This window comes from Papilio machaon, chromosome 12 (assembly GCF_912999745.1).
Source record: "Papilio machaon chromosome 12, ilPapMach1.1, whole genome shotgun sequence".
NCBI lineage: Eukaryota > Metazoa > Arthropoda > Insecta > Lepidoptera > Papilionidae > Papilio > Papilio machaon.
In genome coordinates, this window is record NC_059997.1 from 6087352 (window position 1) to 6108797 (window position 21446).

Consider the following 21446-nt stretch of genomic DNA (forward strand, 5'->3'; position numbering starts at 1 on the left):
TATTTTAACATAATCAATATGAAACCTTGCTTTAGTCACTAAGGTGGGTAGACGTTAACGTTATTCGTGCCTACATGTTCATTGGAAACAGGTATCTTTAATTAGGTAGGTTTTGAATTTTCCCATACTTTTACTTACCTTTAGAGCGTTCAGCGTTCCCTCACCAACTCCTTAAGTTTTTGGTTGTAGTCATAACTTCCAAACCATAGATAGAGAGGGAAAATAATATCGAAACATAAGTTAAAATGACAATTTTTGCAAAACTTCGTTAAAATAGTAAGGACCTGCAAGCAAATTTAATTTTCATCCAGGTTCTTAATTAGAACTTAGTTTTCAATAATGGTATCGAATTTAGGATTCGCTTTAAGTACCCTAACATTTAATTAATAACTACTTTATAAATTAACGAATATCTAAAACGAACGTATGAATTTATTTTGAAAAGACACAACAGGAATGCCTATAAATAGTAACGGAAAATATTAAAATACCCTACAATCGTGTAGTTTACAATCCCATTCATGACACAACAATCAATTATAATAATTAAAATAATTATTTTTAAATATCTTGGCGGCCCAAGGTCATTGACGCAATGCGCAGTGAGCAGTACGCTATACTTAAGATCGTATTCTGCGCAGTGACTTGCACGAAGTTAAGAGCCGCCAAGATACCTGAAAACATTATTACAAGTAACATCTAAGATACCTATATTCGCTAAATTATAGTCTTACTTATTTGGTGTAAAGATCCGTCTTAATACTAATTGAAAATGCTGAATCATAATTCCAATCGATAAAGCTCATAGTCATTCTGCGTACTGTTCAAATCTTAGGCGCATTATCACACTTCACAAGATTTAATAGTCCTACAAACTTATTTGTCCCGGTGGGTAGAAGTAATACAAAATTACAATAGCCAATTAGCATCCTTTATGTCATCAAAGTGTCATCAGATCTTTGTTGGACTATGATAGTCTTGTCATGCGTATCATTCCTATTGCTGCAATAACAACCCTATCTTTCCGGGCAAAATAAGTTTGTCGTTTTATATATTTTTTTAAATCTTGTTATAGTAATAACTGTGTGCTTTTGTTTGAGTAAAGGTTTAAGTAAACAGGAAATTAATAAATAATAAAAATGAATATTGATTTCCAATTCAAAACGGCAATAAGTACTTAAAGAAAGGAATATTTAAAAAAAAATATTTTGAACGCCCTGTATAAAAACATATATCAAAGTCAAATAACATTTAGGCCACTAATAAATAGGGAAAGTTTAAAAAGTGCTGTCAATTTTTTTTCGAAATTCCTCAGTAAAAAAAAAGTTAATGGTGCAATAAAATCACAACCAAAAATTAAGTAAGAGCTGTATGTACACATAAACAAGTTGGATGTTGTGCAAAACTCCGTTCTTAATTACATAAATCCGTTGAAAAAGAAGACTAAACATCGATTAGATAGCATATTATTGGATTATTATCAGTAGTTAACTAAGCACTAAGCATGGACTATGTGTACGAATGTATTACACTGATAAACTATATTCACCAAGTCGAAAGTTTATTATTGTTACGAAGTCAAAAAAAATGTTGAAGATTGAAGAAGTTCTACCAACTATCGCATAAGTGTAGAAATGGTGTGAAGAAGTGTTTCATGAAAAAGATTATTTATTGAGAAAATAAGTGGTGAAAATAATAACCTTATAGGTTATTTTGAGGTGTAGAATTCCAACGTATAGCTGTAATTAAGAAAACAAATTATTGACTGAAAAGCCAGAACAGATAGTAAGTAAATCGTTTAGAAGTGCAGAAAATTATCGAAAGTATTTAAGTGCAGAAACTAAGAGGAACTTTTCAATGAATAGATCTGAATCTAGGGCTGCAATGTGCGCGGCGCGCCCGACAAGCGCGCTCGCAGTGTGTGGCAGTGCGTGTTGCACGTCGTACCGCACCACCGACACCGTGGACGCGCGCGATGCGAGTGGGGACACCATGTTGTGCACCTGGAAGATATACACGAATTCAAGTAAATTAAAAAATATCGGTTGATAAGCAAGTTTGTCAGATATGGCACATTGACTGTACCAATAACATCCTTCCATTTCGTTTTTGCAAAATATTAAAATTATTAAAACTGATTTTGCGTCTCGTTGTAATTTAATCATATGCAGTGGCACCAATTTCATTAAATAATGAGGGGTGACATATTTGCATATTTTATACAACCCACTCTCAACATGGGTATTAAATCAAAGGCCTTGACGAGTAGAGTACGGCACGCTATGAAAAACAAGAAAATGGCGGATGACACATTTTTATTATGCACTAAATATGGGTATAAAATAATAGGATATGACTAATAGAACAACGTGGTAAAGTCCAATTTAAAACTTTAACTAAAAATAAATTGCTAATAGTAGGAATAAACTATCTTACCATTTCTCTATAAGCTTGACCTAACAACGAAGTATCTTTGGCAGCTGCTTTACAAAGTTCCAGTCGCGCGGAATGTAAAGGAACATATCGGTCCTGTCCCGAGCCGCAGAGAAGGATATGTTTGAATTGATGCAGCTGACTTCTCTCGCTGAGCCGATAAAGGAAAGACCTACGAGGATCGGACGCGTCACGCAGGGATAGTTGCAGGAGAGAACCTGACTTCTTTAATTTCTGCATGAACCACATACCTGCAAATTATGCAATACTAAAATAGCCTGATAAATATTTAATGTCAATGGATGGAATATATAGATATTAATTCAGAAATCATGTTCTTTTCGGTTCTTCTGGAGGTTGGCTGTCAGCTCACCGATTCCGTCCCTGTGCTGTACCAATCGAAAAAGATGGTCGACCCTGGCATCACTGATCCACTGGCTGGGAACTATTAGGGATTGCTAAAAGATAAGTTGCCATCTTATAATATATTTCAAAAATCTTACCAGCATTGACGAGGCCACTAGAGTTGTACAATGTGCCTAGATGAGGTCCACTCAAAGAAAGAAACGTGTGTAGTTTTCCTAAATAAGGCTTCATTTGTGGCCTAGCGAGTGCAGATCTAATAATAATAGTGCCTAAGGAATGACCTACGAAGCTTATTCTAGCTGGTTCGCTTGAATTTTGAATGTGAGTTACAATTTCCTGGACAAGCCTGAAATGAAAGAAAATATTAAAAAGTAAGTATTCTCAATCGCATTATAAGTATTTAAGTTCCTTGAAAATTTTGCCTACCTGTCAGTCATTGTATCAAAATCTGAGAAAGTGTCTCCTTGATTCCGTTCCGACATTAGAAAGTCGAGCCTGGCGCCTGGGAGACCAAGCTCTAAATATGTTTTCACTAAACGTAGATCTGCGGCGTTACCATCCAATCCGTGCACACAAATTATAAGATGTAATCCTAAAATATGGACACCATTATAGAAGATTCATTATAAAATAAAAATGTATGTGTGAAACACTAAATAAAAATAAATTCTTACCTTCAGGATTGAACATCCGATATTCATCGCTAATGTGAAAGTACGGTAGGGAATTTTCCACTGGTGGGAAATCTGAATAAATGCCACCGGGATATTTAACGCTTTGTCTAAATTCTTCCCTGCATTTGATGAATAAACGTTCGGACTCTGCCAGCCCAAATATACTGACAAGGTTACTTTCACGTTGTTCTGAGAAAGGAAATTATATTTTATGAAAGAATTAAATTAAAAAAAAGTTACATTATATAATCATTCATGCAAATGTTAGAGTTAATTTTATTATGGCTATATCTACTCGTAATTACCTTTGTTAGTTCCATTCTCATTCCTAGAAGCTAGTTCTCCTGTGCTTTGACTTTTGTTTAGCGTGCTTGCTGATATTGGCGCTGTTGAATTAACTGATTGATGAGGCCTTAGTTTTCGCCTTTCAATAATTCCTGGTATATCAACAGCGTATTGGTTAGTAAACTTTAAAAAGCAAAAGCGAAAAGCTGTGATAAATATAAAATATGTATACTTTACCTTCGCAAACGTGATACAGGGGATTATCTAGTTGTAGCGTAGATGGCTGAGTTGCTTTCCTCGGAAGTTTTGAAGGAGTTGAGGATTTACTGCTCTGCCTACTTAAAATTGGCGACTTAGAAGGCGGATCCTAAAGAAATAAAAACTGTAGCTGTGAGTACTTATATATTTCACTTAAATCAGTTTGTTTAAATTTAAACATTAATACCTTAAACGCGTCAGGGGGCGGTGGAGCATCTCTAAATTGTTGAGGCGGTGGTAAATGTTCATATTCATTTTCAGTTCCCAAATGACTTAAATCTACTTCAGATTTAGCTTTATTTTGGTATTTTGTCCCAGCGACAGTAGATGTCGGATCAGTTTTCTTGTTGTGACTTTTGCAAGAGCGATCTACTGTTAAACTGCGTATTTCTGCTGCTAATAATTTCTCTGTATATTCAATTCTGTGTTTTAATTTTGTTTTGTCCAAAGTATTAGACTTTGCAGGCACTTGTTGTGCTTGAGGTGTAATTTCCTTTCGTATGTATGGATGTAGATCATCACTAATCGTTTTAGATTTCTTTACATTACTTTCAGTAGAGGACATAGGAACCGTACTAAATGATTTATTTTGTATTCCACTAAAAGAGTTGTGTCTTTGGTTTAATTTTCTGCTGGGTTCAGGGTACTGCTGAAAACAGCTTGCTGTACAAGTGTCGGAATTACATCCTGTATCTATTCCGTTACTGTGCATTAATTTGTTGTATTCACATTGGCTGTCAGTGCAAATCGAATCGCTACAAATAGTGCATTCTTCACAAACATCTTTGTCACAACATTCTATTTTCTCGTTTGAACTTTGCGCAGCTTTCACTGCAAGTTTGAGCAGTCTTTCGCGAAGTTGTTCACCGTTTAGAACTGTTCTTTTAAATTCAGTTACCTTTTCGCCTTCTTGGTTTTGACATTCAGCAGTATCGTATATTTTGTTAGAAATTTTAGAAGCTGGTGATTTATTTGGAGGCGCATAATTTTGATTTAATTGACAACTGCCATTATCAGGTGTAGATGGCTCTGAACTTCGGCCACTAGAAACCCAGCCACTTTGTTCACTTAAACTAGATGTGGAATTACTACTTCGCTTATCTTCTTTGTTTAAAAAGTTTTCGGGAGGCAAAATTTTGAAGTCCTTGTCCGTTATATCCAACGGAGGAGATTCAAAAGCGGGCGGTGGAGCTAAATTTGGTAAAGATTCTGAACCAAAAGTGCTGTTAAGATTTGGTTCATCTAATACTGAGGCAGCACTCCTACAATGCCTCAACTCTGCTCCATGGTCAAGGCTGTACGGAACGCTGGCCGATGATTCTAATCGTCTCAGTTCGAATGGTATACTCTCGTTACTGGAAGAAGAAGCGGCTTCCGACATTAACTGTGTCATTTTTTCTGAAGCTTTATGTTTTGTGCGTTTTTCGGGCTTGCCACTAGACCTACCACTTTTTGGTGTAGTTGCACCAGATTTTGGTGTAATTTTTCCTGACTTTGGAGTTGCCAAACCCGATCTTGGCGTTAAACCACCAGTTTTAGGAGTCACTCTTCCAGATCGAGGTGTTGCTCTATCGGATTTCGGAGTACTGCGATCAGATTTGGACGTGTGTCGATCAGATTTGCTGTCTCTTGACCTAATAGAGTGGTGGCTGCTCAGAGAATCACGACTTGAATTAATTTTACCGCCATCCTTAGCGCTGTGGTTTAATCTAGATTCTTTGGATCGACTCTTTTTATGTCTAACCGATGGCATAGTTGAATGTGGAGTCGATGGTGGGGTCTTAGAATAAGTAGATTTGGAAGTTCCATCACTGCTTCTATCTAAAGTCATTACAAATCCACTATCATCGCTGCTCTTACTAGATTTCTTTTGGTAATTTTGAATAAGACTGCCTGTATTAAAGTCGTAACTCCAATCTCCCTTTTGGAGGTAATAATTTAATTCATGCCTCAGTTGGTTACGAGCTGCCTCAATATCAATTTGTTGTTGTTGCTGTTGTTGTTGACTATCTAAGTTTTGATGAAAGACGTGAGTCGAGTTAGATCTATGAACGTGTTTGTTAGATACTAAATTAGTTTGATCAGTTGCTTGAGTTTTTCCACTGACCGGTGGATAAGAATTACGCGGAGGCAACATAGGACGGGGCAAATTAACTCTATAACCTCTTTGGAACTCCAAAGGATTACGAATAACGTTATTCGGTTGCAGAGTACCCTGATTACCGAAAGCGTAACCATAAACTTGATTGGGGTTAGGCTTCACATTGCCATCATATTTATATGCCACATTATGGAATGCCTCGTTATTAGTTACGTGCATATTAGTATTTAGATTACCAGGATTCTTAAATTTCTCTCTAAATTCGTTAATATTGCGTCTATAATCGTCCCCTTTAGATCCACATCGAGTTGTTGTATTTGTCGGATACGTTGTCGTTGTTACACTTCTTGGCAGAGTAGTCGGTTTCACTTGTTGAGGTGGTTGATATGGCTTTGGATAATTTACTGATGTATTAGAACTATTTCGTACATTCTTAGATATTGTTTGCACACTGAGCGGCGCCATTTGTGACACCCTCAATTGATCTAATGATTTGCTGTGTCGCGCTGGTAATGTACTAACACCACTCGTGATTTCGTGCTTTTGATTGAAAACTTCGTTACCATCAGGTTTTTCCTTTCCCGATCGTGACGTGCCTACATTACTTTTCGCAGCGTTAATATCTAGTAATGTCGATGCGGAGTACCTTGACAATTGTTGTCCTTGTTGAATCGGGCAAGAAGAAAAAGCATTATTTGGTGGAAGTTGGATTTCGCTTATTTGATTATTTTGTACTATATACCTGTTCCGACAAGTTATTTCTAATTGTTTGCTATATGATTTATTCACTTCAACAACATTCTGCTTAATAACAGTTCTTTTAGGAGAGCCATGAGACGGTTTTTGTGGTGCTAAAGTCAAAGTAGCTTGCACAATATTTGGTGCGTTAGTTTTAGATCCACTAAATTGTGGTTCCAAAACATCCATCATGGTTTTTGGTAAATTTAACGTGACTCGTGAAGCTTCAGAAGAAGGTCTTCTTGAGTCCATCATAGAGCTTACACTACATGCACAGTCTTCGCTTACAGGCTCCGAACAAAGAAAAGGATCTGTAATTATATAAATGCAATGTTTTGTTTAATAACAAAAGTAGCAAAAAATTATTTCCCTAATAGAAAAAGTGACTACTCACCGCTGCCCGATTTATTTGCACTAGAATTTAAGAACGAGCGCCGTCTAGCAAATTCTGCTGTATCCTGATATCTGAAATAGTGAAAAATAAAATTTAAATAGCGTTCAGGATCGTAGTCACTGGAATGTAGTAAATAAGAGAACACTTGAAGTTCTCATTTCTTCCACGCAAATGTAAAATCAAATACGAAGACAACATTTCAGTTCAAATAACTTGTGTCGAAAAGTGAGTTTATTTTGGTATCTTGTGTAAATTAATTTATCGTACCTGTCCTCGAATATAACAGGCATGATATGTGGATCTCCGTCGAGCGCGATGCAGTGTACAGGTAGCGGGGGTAGCAGTGCGAGATACCGTGAACGGCGCGCCGCCTCTCCCACGCTCTGGTACGACTGGTAGTTACTGTCGTAGCAGCCGGCCAGCGAGTGCCGCGGGTTGTCCAGTACGAAGAAGCACTCCGAGAAGCGTTTGATACTACAATAATAATAAGAAATATATGATTTTTGTTGTCCGTGAAATTAACACAGAGTCAGAGTAACATTAAGTCAGAAAGCTGAAATAAAGAGTGGTTTAGACATGAATCCTAGAAATATTTAGGCCTAGGGACATACCGTAGTGCATGGTGCGCGGCGGCGAGCGCGTGGTGCACATGAGGCCGGTCGGAGGTGTGGTGTAGGAAGGCGCGCCAGCGTAGCGTGACCTCCGCGCAAAGCCGCGCGATGTCGTGCGCTGCGCCCATCGCCCACTCCTCCTCGGAGCCCGCCTCCGGTTTCTGGATCAATACATTACAATCCAATTAACCTTGTTAGGTATAGTTTGTTCAGTTTAATTCAAACACTGTTCAAAGGTAATAGCTTAAATTTCTATATCGGTAGGTTAATTTCAAACGATCATAATATGTATAAGAAACTACTGTTGGTCTATAGTGTGTTTATGGACTAAATAACGTGAGTAAAAATAAGTTTTGAGTTTTATTGATATGGTAGGATATAATAATTTCCCCATCAAAATTTACTTTGCTATTATCGCTGAGATCCTTTATCCTCTGCGCCACTTCTCCTACAATGGAGTTAGAGGAGGCTTCCTCTGGGCTGAGTTGCACTCCGGTAGAGCCGCACACCGCTAGTGCCCCCTGCAGGCCCTCCAGCGAGCCCAGGAGAATGCCGCATACTTCAGCATGGACTTGCCTACAAATACAAGTTTACTAAATTACAAATAATAAACATTATAAAGAGATAAAAGTATTATAGTAGCATTTTAATGACAAAACAAATTTATGAAATCGGTCCAGTAACTTTTGGATATGTTCAATAGAAACAAAAATTCAAATATTTACATTATAATTAATATAGACAAAATATAAAAAATAAGATGGGTCACCTGGCGTGTGCGATCTTGCTAGAGTTCCCACCAGCACACTTGCCGCTGGATCCGAATAGAATGTTCTCGAAGCTGCCCGACGCGTTGAAGTTGGAGCCTGCGCTTTTCATTAGTTTCCCCCACTGTTTGCTTGAGCGCGGGGTACTGAAAGTATCGCAAATGGAGTATCCTTATCTAAACTACGAATATGTCGCTAAACATTAACATTACGATAATGTTTAATAATACTTAGTAAGGTTCTTCTAACTTTATAGGACTACAACTTTGTTTATAGATATTTTTGTCTAGTCTGTTATGTTACATGCAAATACCTTAATATTTATTTATTATTCTCTATGAATACACTAACAAAAACTAAGAAAATATTTAATACTATAACTCTGCAAGACAGGCTATTAATTAAATTTAAATACCAATGTACAAATGTACATATACGGGTAACTAAAAATGATCAATGTTAATCAAGAAATAAGAGTTAAATATATGTTTTCAGTCGAGATGAATTTGTTTTTAAAATGAAGTCCTCATGCGTTTGTATGTAAGACTGACACGAAAAAACTATTTTTCATGTTCATTCAAATTAATTTTCCGAACTTTACTTACCAGCTTTGCACATAATGCATGATGCTTTTTCTTCGGAGCAGCATGCAAGAAATTTAAGACTTTATAACCTCCATATTAATAAAGATTTAAATAACTACGAAAATAACAACTTGATCATATTTATAGGTGTAATAACTTGTTATTTGCTATCAAGATTATATTTTCGGGTCTAACAATAAAAAAACATAGACAAATTTTCAATTAAATTTTGGCTTAAACATATGACAACCCTTTTAAAGCTTACTGGGTAAAACGTACTCTTATATAATCATGTTGATGTACGTAATATAAATCACCGGCGGCCAAAGACTTAAACACGTGTGTAACTAAACAGTGCCTTTCTGTATTATTTGGAGTCATACATTTAGTATCTATTTCCACTTAGTGGCTACCTCGACCGTAGTCCCGCGGTCTTTATTTTATACAGCAGACGCGGCCGCGCCACTAAAATTAGGACGACTCCTCTAGCAACTCTATAAAAACGGCTGGCTGCCTTTGTCGTTCATCTATGATAACTTCGCTCATCTAGGAAAATGTATTACGGTGATGAATACAACTTACTTGATATAAGGTTGATGCAAAGCGACTAAGCTGGCGTGTATGGTGATAGAAACTGCTGAGAGGTGGAAATAGTCGAAGAGGACGGGCAGGTGGTAGTGCAGCCCCTGCGATGGCTGGAAGTGCAGCTTCAGCACACGGCAGGAGACGGGAGCCAGGGTGCTGGACTGAGCGCCCTCGCTGCACCAGAGTTCCACACCCAGACTCCATTCTGTTCGCTCCAGGGACTCTTTAAGGTTGCGGCTATCGACTGGAAAAGTCAATAAAAGCAAATATGACAATAATGGAATTCGGTGCCGTCGGTGAAATTTTGTCTCACAGGTTAAACACAAAGCTGTGAACATTCCGAAGGGTGCACAATTCCTTACCTAATAAATGAGCTCTAAACTGGATGATGTCTCTTAAGGTGACCTCCTCGTTCCTGTACATGATCTGGAAGGCGCGGGAGGCGGCGAGGCCGCCGAGGGCCGCGTTGGCGGAGGGCCGGCCGGTGCGCGCGGCCCCATTGCCGCTCGATACAGACGTCTCGATGTGAACCGGCACCTTTGGGGACACGCGGAGCCCCACTCGGATTTGGTAAAGCCTGCGATTAGAAATAACAAGTTTATATCTAACCTCTATTGGACTCCATTGAGCGTAAAACGTAGTGAATTTTGAAGCCTAAAATTTAACATGGATCACAAAGATGTTTTTTTTCAAATGTTACATGATTTCTTTAATAGGACATCATATTTTACTTTTAGAGACACGGCGTTTTTCGGTTATAAAATCAGCTTTTATTATGTCATAGACTAAAAGTATGTTTAATTTGTAGTCAAAATAATTGAATGGTTAATATAGAAATTCAAAAGCACTTTGTTTATTACAATAACAATATTTGAAATCGAATTTACAACTCATGAAAAGCTCCTGTTCAAAGCTCGAAGTCACGAGTTTGCCTATTTCAATATGTAATTGATATGCTAAAAATAGGTTAACATAATGTAGAACCGATATGTCTTCGTAAAAGCTTTGACTCTATTTAATTAAACAGTAACCAATCTTATAAGACCATTATAATAAGACCCTTCGCAAATCTTTGATCACTTAATTACCTTCGTAAAATATTCTTGACGTAAATATCTTAATTTTGTTCAATATTCAGAGTAAGAATGGAAAATACCGAAGTAGCGTCTCAATTTCCTTTGAAATTCATCCACTTATTTATAAACAAGAAATTGTAATTACCTGTCCCTGAATACACGTGACTCGGTCGTTGATCTTTGAGATATAAGAACTTTGAAGTATTGACTGTGCCAAATAAATACATTTGTTACAATTAGGAACACATTCTTTTCATATTAATCTATACAAATAGAGGTTATTTACTTGTGTTCCGTTTCAGATGACATATGTTTTTCTACAAATGTTTTGTAAGTGAAAACTTAAGGTAAATAAACAAATGGGAACAAAAAAATAAGGTTACCATTAACAACACAGTCCTATGTATTGATCGTTTCCTTACAAAATGGCTTAATTCAATTGAGTGACAACCCTTAATTGGTACTAATTCAATTTGGCGACTTGATTAGATCCATCTGTTGATACCGACGCTTGTTTTGTGTTGCTGAATCGAGTTTTAATGAAAATGTCTACTTCATTATTTGTTATATGTAATTATATAATGGAATTGAGTTATTTATTAAGCTTTACTACAACAAAGGTTCTATGTGACTCTATGTAAAATTTCTTCTACAGAAATTACTAATAGAATACAAAAAGTATATTAGAATATTTGTAACTGTAGATGTATGTTCATAGATAAATGTGCGTGCATAAGTATACGCTAGTGACGAGAGGCACGCAGCGAACTTGAGATAAATAACACTAAAGAGGTCGAGCGAGTATGAGCCTTAGGCTTCTAATGATCTTTTCAGTACTCCACTGCTTTCAACTTTAAAAATCAGCGATATTTCTTACTTGTACGAGACTATGTTTAATCTCGAGTAAAACATTATATACTTTTCATCTTTTGTATTTATAATTCAGCAAAATAAATGTTATAAAGTCATTATAAAACTGTGTAAGCTAATCAAAATTATAAAGTTCTAAATCATGCACGAATCAATGAATCATCCGAATTATATACAAAATGAACGTTCCATTTCACGCGTGAAGTTTTCGCGCGAAGATAAAATCTTTTTATACCTCAATTCATTTACACCTGCCCCTCGGTCCCGACCCAAATCAATTTATTGCCGGCGAACGGAGGGTCACACCGCAGCTCGACAGCCGCCGGCTACGAAACATGGTAACATATTATATGAAGCTATATCACATGCAAAAGACCGTTACAAAATAGTACAACGAATGACAGCTCTAAAAAAAATCCTACTGAATTCAGAGTTATCTAATGTTTAGGTACTTAAAAACACCCTTAGCTATTAAACGACAATGAATCTGGCAGTAAATTTAACACATGAAGATAGAAATCTCCTAGGTTAAGCTCTTTTGTTTTATGAAAAAAACACAAAAATATGTTTTACTAATATACGTTATGATTCATAAGAAAGGATTTGTATTACTTAATGAAGAAGTAATTTTAGACAGTAACAAGTCAGGCAGAAATTATGTATTACTAGCTTTTACCCGCGACTCCGTCCGCGCGGAATAAAAAATAGAAAACGGGGTAAAAATTATCCTATGTCCGTTTCCTGGTTCTAAGCTACCTGCCCACCAATTTTCAGTCAAATCGATTCAGCCGTTCTTGAGTTATAAATAGTGTAGCTAACACGACTTTCTTTTATATATATAGATTTGGATGTTATTTTCATATATTTCTGGCTTCTGCATGTTCTGTATCTCTTGGCTATTTAGTAACAAATATCTTAGTTCATATTATATGCAAATGTATCTTGAAAGGCTTACAGTTTTAGTTTTAAGACAGACATAAAGTGGGAATTGGAAAGTTATTGACATCGCACAAGTTTCGAAAGTTGTAAACGTAGTGTAACAGGTGGCGCTAGTTGAGCATACTGATCCGAAGCGAACATATATCACATTCGGTCGTAGCAGATTAAATGTGGCGTAGCGAATGACTCCGGTGTAATTAATTTGTTGTTAAATAAATCCTAAACCCTAAGTTAGGTTAGGTTGGTTTTGTCATAAAATTATTTTTAGATTCTGTATTTGTAGTATTGAATAGCATTTCATTCTAATCTATGGTCAATTAGTTGTATATTATTAAGTAATTTGCTGTCAAGAAACCTATGAATGTAAATTTCTACAGGCCCGGGAAATACTGATACGTATTGATATGAAATTCTTTACACGAAAACTGTTAAATTAGTTTCATCAACTATCAAAAATGTGCTTCATAAGGAAATAGAATGTATGTCTAATTTTAAGTTGGTCGAAGTTTAATATCATAAAAGACTCGATGTTCTCAGGTAAATTCTTTAAACAACATCCCTCAAAGTAATTAAAATCTATACAGGAATATTGCGGAATATACGTTACATGTAATCGCATCGGATGCAGAATATTGGATCGGCATTTATAATCAAATATCTGCGGAACTTTGGAGAGACACCACGTAAGCGGTAGTTTAATTTGGAACTGGGTCAGATAATGTCCACGACGTGTTGGAAACGTCACATGGAGAGGTGCACTCGGACAAAAATATTATTCTATTCGTATAAATAACTGGCCAGATGTTCACATATAATATTTATTGTCAACAGATGAACGAATTTTTTTCATCTCCACTATGAAAGTTATTAATTCAATAGAACGAAGATTAATATATCATTCGTCATACATTTGTGAGTAATAAATGTTATTGGTAGGTTAGATGAGATTTTAATAAATTAATTGTAAAATAATGAATTGTGTGTGTTTGATTTTGAAGTGGTATTTTTTTAATTTTAAGTAATTTAAAGTTTCAACGTAATCAAACTAACTTTATCGAGGTTGACCGGAAAATAAATGCACTTTTGTAAAATGTATTTATTAATATATTAGTGTAATCAGTGATATGTTCATACAAATAGACGTAACAGCTGTTAATTACAGCTGAATGTTATTTGCGAGGTAGGTTTATTGTTGGCCGGTTATTTTAGAGCGCTATGCTGTTAGTGCGGCCTTGTAGCGAAAACGCAGTAATCATGATCATGTTTATACGAACTAGAACCAGAACATGTGTTTGATACATATATATATATATATATATATATATATATATATATATATATATATATTATATATATATATATATATATATATATATATATATATATACATACGTATTTTTAAATTTCATTGCCGAAACACTCTTATAATTTATCTAAGTGTTGAAATAAAAGCTTTTTGTAGTTGGAAATATAGTGTACAATATTGTATTTCTCATAATTGCTTTATGTTTAGCGAGAAAAAAATATGTTTTGAAATGAATATTTTTAGAACATACAACATACTTTTATTTTCTGACACTTGACCTTAAAGCAATTCCGTTTCCGTTGCGGCAGTATTTTTATTTAAACCGGAACAAACAACATAAGTATGAAATCTTTTTTCTTGATGTTGGTATGGGTACGTATTGTTTTAGTGTAAATAATTATAAGTGAAGTTATTATCCATTAAACAATTAAATCCTATTACGATAAGTATTCTACGGATTGCTAAAGTAGATCATGTATTAATTAAAGCGGTTTGCAATTCCCCAACGTCAGTGCGAGCTTTTGATTTAGCACGGAAAGGAAATGAAGTTTCGATAGACATCGACTGTTATTATCGACTACATAAGTACTTTCGAACAGCAATATACTTGTATTTAACTTGAGCATATGTTAAAGAACGAATGCCTCGCGATTGGAAATTAACTGTTAAAACAATAGAACATTGCTACCAATATTCAATTAATTTCTTTATTATAAAATCAGTAATAGTAATTCTGTAATAACATTATGTTGTCCTTATTTCACTCTATGTGATAGGCATATAGGTTTTCGTACTTCAGTTCGATATATCATACGACATTTCTGTTGTCACTCTCTTATAAAGCTAACCTCTTCTAAATTCTTTATCAATAAATAATTTTGACGTGAAATATTTGAAACAAAGTGATAAAAGTAAATGCTAGAAGATGTAGAAATAAAAATAAACCAGCCATATTGGTTATGCCATAAAATTGTCAAGTTTCTTTCTACTTATCAATTGATTGATATAACATTTAATGGCTACTTATTTAGACGATATTATTGAAAGATAAACCATTAAAAAACAGTAAAATAGACACAATAACAGTGCTTTAAAGGCCTTTAGGATAAAATTGGATAAATATCGTATATATAAAATTTCCAGGTCACAATGTTAGTTACTGTACTTCTCCGAAACGGCTTTACCGATTTTTACCAAATTTTATATGCGTATTCAGTAGGTCTGAGAATCGGCTACTATCTATTTTTCATACCTCTATTAAGTTTTTTTAACTGCGCGCGGACGGAGTCGTGGTCGACAGCTGGTAATTATATAAATTAGTTCCATCCATGTAGCAATCAAATAACGTTAATGATTCTTTCTATGAATTTAGTATTCATAGTCAGAAAGTGTGAGTAGTCGTCTTCTCCGGCCGGGTAAGCTGTTCTTATAAACTGTATACAAAGTCTTATTAAATTATGTTATTATTGGGGCAGCATAGGTGGTCTTTACTATTTAAAATAGTCTAGTTGCACGCCTTTGTAACGACCATAACAATGTATTTTAAGCAATAAAAGTCAAGGAAATTGCACTGATGATTTATATTTGCAATAAATGTCGGATTGAATTTATTGTGGAATAGCAAAGACTATATGTTTCTTAAATTGGATTTCGACTGCAGAAACACTTGTACAAACATAATTGTTATCTCTGTTTTTTCAAAGAGCTTTCTCTTTTTAAATTATATTTACAGGTTTTTCGGTAATGGAAATTCACGGTAAGGTTTAATTTGTGTTGAAGTATTTCGGCATTAGACATGTTGATGTAACCAAAACTGCCTTACAGTTTTAACAGTTTATGTTTTGTTATAAAATTTAGAACTAAGAACAATTGACACTGAAAATGTTTTCTCTTGATTGCAGAAGGCGACCTGAGCCAGAATAAGGGTGAGTACTTGTTAATGTTAATTTTTTCTAGTTGTAAGGACAAATAGAAAAAATACTTAACTAAATGTCTTTGGTACTTATATGTTAATATAGATTATAGTACAAAGCCCACTGCTTGGTAATACGCGGGATTTATGTACTTGGGTCTCTTTAAAGAGGGCATTAGGGCATCGTCCGCCGCACCCCTACCGCGGTTTGGTGGGCTTCATGTCTTATAACCAATAAGCCGAATCAGGTTACGTCAAAATAAGAAAACCTATAGTTTATTATACACTAGCTTTTATCCGCGACTCCGTCCGCGCGGAAAAAAAAATGCACACAAGATAAAAAAGTTCCTATGTCCGTCTCCTAGTTATAAGCTCCATAAATTTTCAGCTAAATGTTTAGTTTTAAATAGTGTAACTAACACGACTTTCTTTTATATATATAGATTACGTAATTAGTCAGTATGGAGGTATTGGAAAGATATAGCTTTATCCACAACAATGTTACGAGGTCTAAAGTGCCCTAAGAGAAGAAAAGGCCGATCTCATTAGGTGGGACGCTGAATAAGATTACTTCAAAATACGCACACCTATAGTTTGATAAACAATTCCTACGTAGTAAGTATGGTGGTATTGGAAAAGATACAGCATTATCCACAAGAAGTAACGAGGTCTAAAGTGCCCCACGAAAATAAAAGGCCGTGCTCACTCAGCTGAGGCACTGGGAAGGAGAGGACTGATGGTAATAGTAATATTGATAAATTTAATAAACCCAATATGAATAATCAACATTAGGTTATTTGGTGGAAAAATAATATTTGATCTTATATGAAATGACTTTTCATACATATTGTACGTTAGAAATAATCAATTATTCATGCTCATGTTACTGCGTTTGACAACCCTAGTTGCTGCGTGAATACCCTGAATAAAAAATTCTAGCTAGGAGGGCGTATAGACTAGGCAGCTGGAAATATACACATCAAAAAAGTCTAAGCAACACATATAAATTTCAATTTTACAATGTGTTTTCGTATTAAATCCTTAGTATTTTCGTACTTTTATTATTTATTAATGCTTTTTTGATATTATACAACAATTGTTTTTTTTTTATTTACTTTTTAATAATCTTAATAACCAATAATTACGAGTAAGGAAAGTTTGCACGTAGTACAAAGTAAGGTGCCTAATAAACTAAACTTAAAGTAAAATTAAATGGTTGTACAAAAATTGCATAAATTAATACAAAGTGTGGTCTCCTCTGTTGTGGAGAACTTGCTGGCACCGATTATTCATAGAATCGATGAGACTGTTAATGTGATCCTACGGTAATTGCTCCCAATGAAATTTTAGTAAGTCCATCAGTTGTTGGGTTGTTGTCACTCCATCCAAGTCATTTAAAACACGTCTCTGGAGCATGTCCCGTGCATGCTCGATGGGGTTGAGGTCTGGCGATTGTGCAGGCCAAGGCAATACCAGAAAGTTTTCCCTTGCCAAGTACTCCCGTGTGTGCAAAGCTGTATGCGAACGCGCATTGTCATGCATAAAGGTGAAATCGAAGCCAAGCGCTTGTGCGAATGGATGGACATAAGGTCTTAGAACATCCTCAACGTAATTTACAGCGTTCATGTTACCATTTACAAAAACGAGCTCTGTTCGTCTGTTCTTCATAATACCCGCCCATACCATAACTGTTAAGTCGTTGTATGGATGCACTTCCTGAAGCCACCTCAGTCTTTCAGTATTTCCAGGACAACGGTACACTCTTACCCTTCTAGTATCAGGCTAGAACCCAAATCGAGACTCATCGCAAAATAAAATTTTATCCCATTGTTTCCGGGTCCATGTAATGTGTTCCCTAAACCATTCATTTCGACGAGCGCGATTCCCGTGACGTATCGGTGGACACCTAATTGGCCGTCGTGCTCGTAGGCCATACTCATGCAATCGATTTCACACAGTTTGGCAGCTAACAACAACACTACTTGAATTTTCTAGCCTCAAACCTATCTCTCGGGCGGTTAAAATCGGCTGGCGTCTTTCAGTCAGTTGTATGTATCGATGTTGCCGTGTTGTTGTACACCTTCCTCGACCTGGGTGCTACTCAGCAGGATCTCCCGTGTTAGTTTAACGCTGATGAACAGGGCAAATAACGCTTCTGTTGATACCAAAATACCGAGATACCTGAGATTGAGTTCTTCCCGCTTGCAACATCCCTACAGCTCTCTGCACTTCATCTGTGTTCAAATGACGTCGCTCCATAACGTAAAAAATGTCTCAAAATTCAAATTTGTTCAAAACTTTTTTTAATTATTGTTTGAATCTTAAAATTGATACCGAATACTAAATTTTAATAAGCAAAGAAAACGCTGTAAAATTCGAACAAATGCATTCGCTTTTGAATTTGTAAAAAAAAAACAAATGATACTCGATTTTTTTTTTAACAACCAGCCACTATGTCCTATAGATCAAAAAAGTTTATATAAGTATTACCTGCTTGGTAAAAATGATATAATAATTGATTAATAACTCGAAATAGTATGTGTTGCTTAGACTTTTTTGATGTGTGTAATTTATACAAGGGCCCAGCATTGTGAACTTTTGTTTGAAAAAATATGCCTTCAGTGCGAAAGAAGATTGTAGCGTATTTTTTTTTTTTCAAAATGGATGAAAAATGTTAAAATATGTATAAATCATATCTTACCAATGTTAATAAGAATGTTTGGATGGATAGATGGATGTTTGTTACAAGGAATCTCTAGAACGAATATACGTAGATGAAATTTGGCAAAGACAGAGAACATAGTCTGGAAGAACACATAGGATATTAAATAAGTTTTTTTTTATTAATTCCGCGCGGACGAAGTCGCGGGCGATAGCTAGTTAATTAATAAAAATCGAATGCCTTTATAATTAGAATAGAAATTTTAACTGAAAAAAATGTTACTATATTATTCGTCGTTACAAAAAACTGTGCTCGAAGTATAACAGCTATATTTAAAAAAATAAAACTGGAAATATGCTCCGCGCCATATTTACCTTTCAGAACAATGAGTCTGCTGATTTTTGGACTTAAACTATTGTTGCTTTAAGAACAAAGAATTTGAAAAGAAACAAAAGATTTGAAACAAAAAGCAAACGAAAATTTTAAATTGGAACGATTTACTGATGACGCCGAGGCCGATAGCGCTAGTGTAGTGTTTACAGATATGAATTGCTTTATTGATTTTTAAGCTACGAGAAAGTTTGCATATACCTATACAATAACACAACAGAAGTTTTTATTATTATGACTTACATAAAACTCCAGTTGACAGTGACTAAGAGGCGTTCACGTGTAGAGTTAATATTTTGGTTTTAAAATCTTACTAATTATAAATGCGAATGGTTTTAAGGATGGATGGATTTTTGTTTGAAGGTATCTTTGGAACGGCTCAATGGATCTTAATTAAATTTGGCACATATGTAGAATATAGTCAGTCTGAAAGAACACATAGGCTACTTATTAAGTTTTTTAATTCCGCGCGGACAGAGTCGCGGGCGACAGCTAGTTTGATATACAGTCTTGATAAAGTAAATTTATGGGATTCTATTGATCAAATTGACAGTTTTATTTTAAATATTTTAAAGTATACTTTTAGTAATTTATTTTACAAATGCAACTTCGCAAGTCAATGTTCTTTCTCATCAATTACTGGAATATTGTATTGCTGTAGTGTTTTATTATTTTGTATTATTTCTTTTTGGAATGACACGATACCAATACCTTGACATGTTCTTCGTATTGTCGGTATTGGATTGAAAATGTTTCCTCAAAACACATTGTTACACGCCGACCCAAATATCTTTAAAAGCATTCGACGAGTGGTATCCAGTTCTAGAAGATTTCTATAGTGAAACAAGAACCCTATGCTAATAAATCTTGATTCCTCTAATAAAATAGATAAGGTAAGTTATTTTATCATTATTTTTTAATTTATCCGTAAACCTAAAATGATATGTGTTGTACTTAGTAACGTGAGGTAATAATTAAATTTGTATTTAAATAATTTTGAACACTAGAATAAGTTTATAATATAGATTCCTCAGACGTCATTATTAATGCAATTTCTAAAAATAAAAATCGATTGGTAAAATAATGTTTTGTAGAAGAGGTATTGAACATCAATCACAGTTCTATCTTTGCCTCCCTTGAATATTCTTCTTTTTTGCTTTTTAGATTTCGCAATTTTGTTTATATCTGGTTTCTAAATAACATGTAAAATTGTTATTGCACTAATATTTCTGTTAATTCTATTGCCGTGGCAAATTATTATTAGGTTGTTTATTTTATTTGCATTGGCTACATTTGTTTCTTCAATTTATTTGACTGTAAAATCATAATTTGACTTCTTGTTTAGATTTTTCAAGACACATATCTTCTTCAAACCAGTTATAAATGTATGAAAAGTTGAAATCACATGTTTCTTGAGTTGTTTATATGCTCAATTTTATTGATTTTATTTACTTAAATAGATAAAATTCACAAAATTATTTACATCATAGTATCTTGATTTGATTACTATAATTTCGAGTGAATAATCATTTTGCAATGCAATTTTATTTTACAAAAGATATTTGCCCGCAGTAATCTATCTTTTTTGACTGCGGCAAAATACACAAAAATATACCATTTACATTTCTACACAGTATTTGTGTATTAAATAGACACCAGCATGAATATTAGGTTAATATTTAATTAAAATATTACTAGTTTCGAGTTATATGTATTTCTGGCTTGTTTATATATTCTTAAGCACTTTGGGGAAATTATTTTATATACAGTTTAGTTATATAACTGGCGTAGAGCTCGGAGATTGAATAGCTACGCGATTCGCTCGGTCACACTCTACACTGATTTTTAATTCACGCACAGTACAGCTAGTGAGTACTGATTTTATCATCGGTCACCATAATTTATATCATACTTTCGAATAAATGCGACTTCGTAATCGATCGTGGTGAGTGGGAATAAGTTTAGTTTCTCATTAATATTTATATAAGTTGGTTTATGATAAACGTATAGTAGAAAAATACAGAATTATCAGTGTGATCGAACGCGTCGCATTTTAAAGCACTGAACACGTTTTGACCTTCTATCATTATCAGTCACATTCAGTCATAGCTCACCCTCTCTGGAAGAGATCGACATTGTAGAACTTGTAGAGTTCGACGCTGAACTCGAAGGTGGCCTGCAGGTCGCTCATGGTGCCGGGGTGGCGGGGCCGCGGGCGCGGGGGGCGGGGGGCGCCATCGCACTGCCGCTAGGGGCGCACTCGCATCTCGCACCGCGCGACCACGCCGAACCACACCCGGGCCGCGAGCGCGAGCACTAGCGCGCCGGGACGACACACACAGCGGCCGCGGCGAGCGTGCGGCACAATCTGCGCCGTGCCCCCAGCCCCCGGCCCCCCGCGCCGACACCGCACACTTTTTAATAGCGCGAGTCCGCATGCGCTATGCCTGCCGCCGCCGCCCGACCGTAACGCCGTGCCGCCCGCCCTGCAGTGC

General features: G+C 35.5%; 1 protein-coding gene across 3 annotated transcripts; it reads right to left on the reverse strand.

Moving 5' to 3' along the window:
- Positions 1–1378: 1378 nt before the first annotated feature.
- On the reverse strand, positions 1379–21160 carry LOC106718347 (protein FAM135A). Of its 3 annotated transcripts, XM_014512414.2 has the most exons (17): positions 21066–21160; positions 10159–10373; positions 9794–10040; positions 9233–9262; positions 8630–8773; positions 8265–8436; positions 7861–8021; positions 7517–7723; positions 7250–7320; positions 4204–7166; positions 3996–4125; positions 3779–3910; positions 3474–3662; positions 3226–3391; positions 2937–3145; positions 2437–2684; positions 1379–2003 (listed from the first exon to the last, which is right to left on the reverse strand). In XM_014512414.2, the coding sequence occupies exons 1-17, from the start codon at positions 21140–21142 to the stop codon at positions 1815–1817; spliced, it is 5550 nt and encodes a 1849-aa protein (XP_014367900.2). In that variant the 5' UTR covers positions 21143–21160; the 3' UTR covers positions 1379–1814. The 3 variants fall into 3 exon arrangements, with proteins under 3 accessions (XP_014367900.2, XP_045536125.1, XP_045536126.1); XM_045680169.1 differs by lacking the exon at positions 9233–9262; XM_045680170.1 differs by lacking the exon at positions 3779–3910.
- Positions 21161–21446: the final 286 nt, after the last annotated feature.